Source organism: Mesoplodon mirus, assembly GCF_964341445.2.
Source record: "Mesoplodon mirus genome assembly, chromosome: 15".
NCBI lineage: Eukaryota > Metazoa > Chordata > Mammalia > Artiodactyla > Ziphiidae > Mesoplodon > Mesoplodon mirus.
This window is the reverse complement of record NC_138991.1, coordinates 85,450,182-85,453,330: the sequence shown is the minus strand read 5'-3', so window position 1 is coordinate 85,453,330 and position 3,149 is coordinate 85,450,182. Positions and strand designations below refer to the sequence as shown.

At 64.3% G+C, this 3,149-nt stretch overlaps 1 protein-coding gene across 1 annotated transcript; it reads right to left on the bottom strand.

The window, feature by feature from the left end:
- Positions 1–1,326: 1,326 nt before the first annotated feature.
- Positions 1,327–2,777, bottom strand: GRIFIN (galectin-related inter-fiber protein; the record flags this gene model as incomplete). The annotated part of the gene is made up of 4 exons (XM_082644554.1): positions 1,327–1,497; positions 2,016–2,175; positions 2,272–2,351; positions 2,592–2,777. 4 exons carry the CDS (start codon positions 2,775–2,777, stop codon positions 1,327–1,329), a joined length of 597 nt encoding a protein of 198 aa, XP_082500680.1.
- Between the last annotated feature and the right edge of the window lie 372 nt (positions 2,778–3,149).

Genomic DNA, 3,149 nt, shown 5'->3' with positions numbered 1-3,149 from the left:
CTCTGCCCTGCTCAGCTGCCGCCCACCCTGGATGGTTCCTCAGCTCCAGAGGGCACTGGGTCGCTGGGCCCTCCCCTCTGTGGGCCCCACCCTGCTGCTGACTTTTTCCCGGACCCCGCCTCAGTTTCCCCAGCTGTAAAGCTTAGAGGGCAAGATGCTTGGGGCAGATCTGTGTCCTGCCAGGACTCCCACAGCAGGTGATGTCATGACGAGTGCCAGCCATTTCTCTAGTGCTTCTCCTGAATCAGCTCGTGGAGCCTCACCATTCCCGATGACTCGAGGGCTCTCTTCGTGCCCAGAAGTTCAGGAACTTGGCCAAGGTCGCACATCGGGGCAGCAGAGCTGCAACTCAGACCCAGACAGCCGGTTCTACACCCCACCCTTCTGTCTGTGATATCACTGACCTGCGACTTTTCTTTAAATAATTCACTTGTAAAGGGTGAACAACGGCTAAGCCTCATCCTAAACTGTGACGTCAGTATTTTAATTGAGATGGACAGAGAGATGGATGGGTGAGCTGGGCTCGGAGCCAGGGGCCGGGGGACTCCCAGCTGTGCTCACTCTCCAGGGCTCCCTCCTCCCCCACCACACGCACAGAAGGGGGCAGGGACAGGACTTGCAGGAGGGACCCTTCCGTGCACCCTACGGGAAGTAGGGCAAAGAGGAAGCTTTGGGACCTCTCAGTAGACTGCCCTGGGCTGGGGGCTGAGGGCGGAGCCGGAGGGTGTGAGTGTCCTGGGTGAGGACCAGCTGGGACCTTCTGGCCCATGGCCAGGAGCCCTCCCCTCCTCGGATCTCATCACCACTCCCCACCCCCAGATAGGGGCCTCCCCACAAGCCTGTGTCCATCCCAGCATCCCCCCAGACCCTCAGTGTCTTGGGGGTGAGGTAAGGGGCTGGACCACCCCCAGGACATAGGTCTCAGGGGCCCCTGATCCCTAGCCCTGGGGAGGGTGTCCAGGGCTGCTTCGAATGTCCCCACCCCACCCCAGCCCATCCCCCTCTCCAAGTAGCCAAGCTCCTGCAGCCTGCTTAAATTTTATTGAAGGTGGAGCTGGAGTGGGGGGGCCCAGAACCACAGGGCCCTCCCCCCAGCTTCCCCAGCGTGGGTTTCACTGCATGTGGGATGGCCAATGGCCAAGGCTCGATCCTGGGACTTCGGACACAGCTCAGTAGCCCGCATCCCTGCAAGCATCCAAGACACCCGCCTCAGCTCCAGCCCCACCCCTGCACAGACTCAGCAGATGGGGACAGGGCAAGCCCACAGCCCCCTCCCAGACAAATGGGGTCCCGGGATAAAGATGCTCTGTGGGCGGGGCGGGAACATTACCCCCAGCTCAGGCCTCTCCTGGCCAGCTCCACCTGGGCCAGGCGGTGGTCACTCAGCACCTGCACCCGGGTGATGGCGGCCAGCGGCCTGTGGCGGTGGGAGAACTGCAGCACCTTGTGCTCCTGGGCGTGGACGTGGAAGTGCTCCGCATCCGAGCTGACCTCCATCTGTGGGCGGGAGGCCAGTGACCCACGGCCCACTGGGCCTGCGACCTGCTCCTGCACTGAGCTCCAAGAGCTCTGAGCCCAGGAAGCATAGCCGGGGGCCCAGGGTTCCCTCAGCACGTGGAACCCCCGTCATGCAGGCCAGCCCCATGGGAGTTCTGAGTCCCCAGCTGGGAGTCCCTCCGTCTCTGCTCAGAGGGGTGGCTGGCGGCCAGGGGGTGGGCATCCTGTTGCACCCCCCAGACCCAGCAGTGAGACTCCCGCACTGGCCCTTTTACCCGTAAGCATCTCTAATAAGCCCCCTCCCCCAGGGGCTCCCGGTGGGGACAGCAGTGCTGCTGGAAGCCAGGGATACAGGGAGCCCTAGATGCTACACAGCATCCTTCCCACAAAGCAGCAGGTGGCCCTGATGTGTCCACAGGCACCCCAACCCCCGCCTCCCTGCCCCTCCCCCAAGGGCCTCCCCCACCCCACCCCATGGGTTCCCCTACCTCCCAAGGGCCTTGCCCCACTCCCGTCACCTCAAAGGGCTCCCCGAGCACCAGCGGGAAGATTTTGGACACCTCCTCCTGGCCCCAGTGGCCGCCCTGGAAGGTGTTGGCCACGATGGTGGCACTGGAGAACCGGGGCTTGATGTGGAAGACGATGTCCCCTGTCTCAGACAGGAAGTTGATCTCAAACCTGGGGGCATCATGAGGTTCGTGAGAGCAGCAGACAGCTGGGCGGTCACCCACCCAAGGCCAAGGAGGGGACCCTGGGGAGGGCGATGTCCCTTACTTGTCCTCTCCAGAGTCAGAGTGTCCCTGGACTAGCAGGTTCCAGCCCGGGGCCAGGCCCCCTGCATAGAAGGCTTCAAACTGCAGGCAAAAGACGGATAGAGGGCCCTGTGTCTGTGGCGTCCTCCCCCTCTGGCTCCCCACTTGCCCAGGAGTCCCCCAAAGTGCACGCGCTTTGCCCGGACCCTGGCCCTCTGAGCAGCATTCCCTCTCAGCCTGGGGGTCTCATGGGAGGGCAGCTCTGTGGGGAGGGGCACAGCTGACTGGGGGACCCTCCCCGCTGGCCCTGCTCCCTTCTCCCCAAGTCCAGGTCTCACCCACCTGCAGTGCCATCTCTCCAGCTTCTGCTGGGAGCAGCGCGAGCCTGGGGATATAGGCGGGCCGGGCTGGGCGGGGGCTCGGGAGCCGCACCCCAGGGGTGGCTGATGAGGTCACTGTGCCTTTCCCTGCCCCCACCTCTCCCTCCATCCTCAGCCTCTCACCCTCCCCCACCAGCAGGTCCTCCATTCTTGCTCCAGGGACAGGGTGGCCGCCTCCCCACCCCCATTGCCTCGGGGCCTGTCTGCCTCTCAAAGTTCACCTCACTTCTTAGGATCCTTCAGGCACCTGGGAAAGCAGCTTCTCCCCCATTCTTGAGGGAAGGGCGTGGCCAAGGCAGCCCCCCTGCCTCCAGGATCTCAGGGACCCACACCCTCCCATGTGGTCAAGCGAGGAGGTGCGGTGGTGGGGGAGGCCTACCAGGCCTGCCTGGCCTTCGGGGCTGTCAGACCACCTGGTGCCTCCAGCCTGTGCCCCCGGCCCAGCGCAGCCCAGCCTCCCCCTGCTGCCCTGCTCCAGAGGCTCAGCTGGCCCCAAGGGGCAGAGCTGGGATTAGGCTGG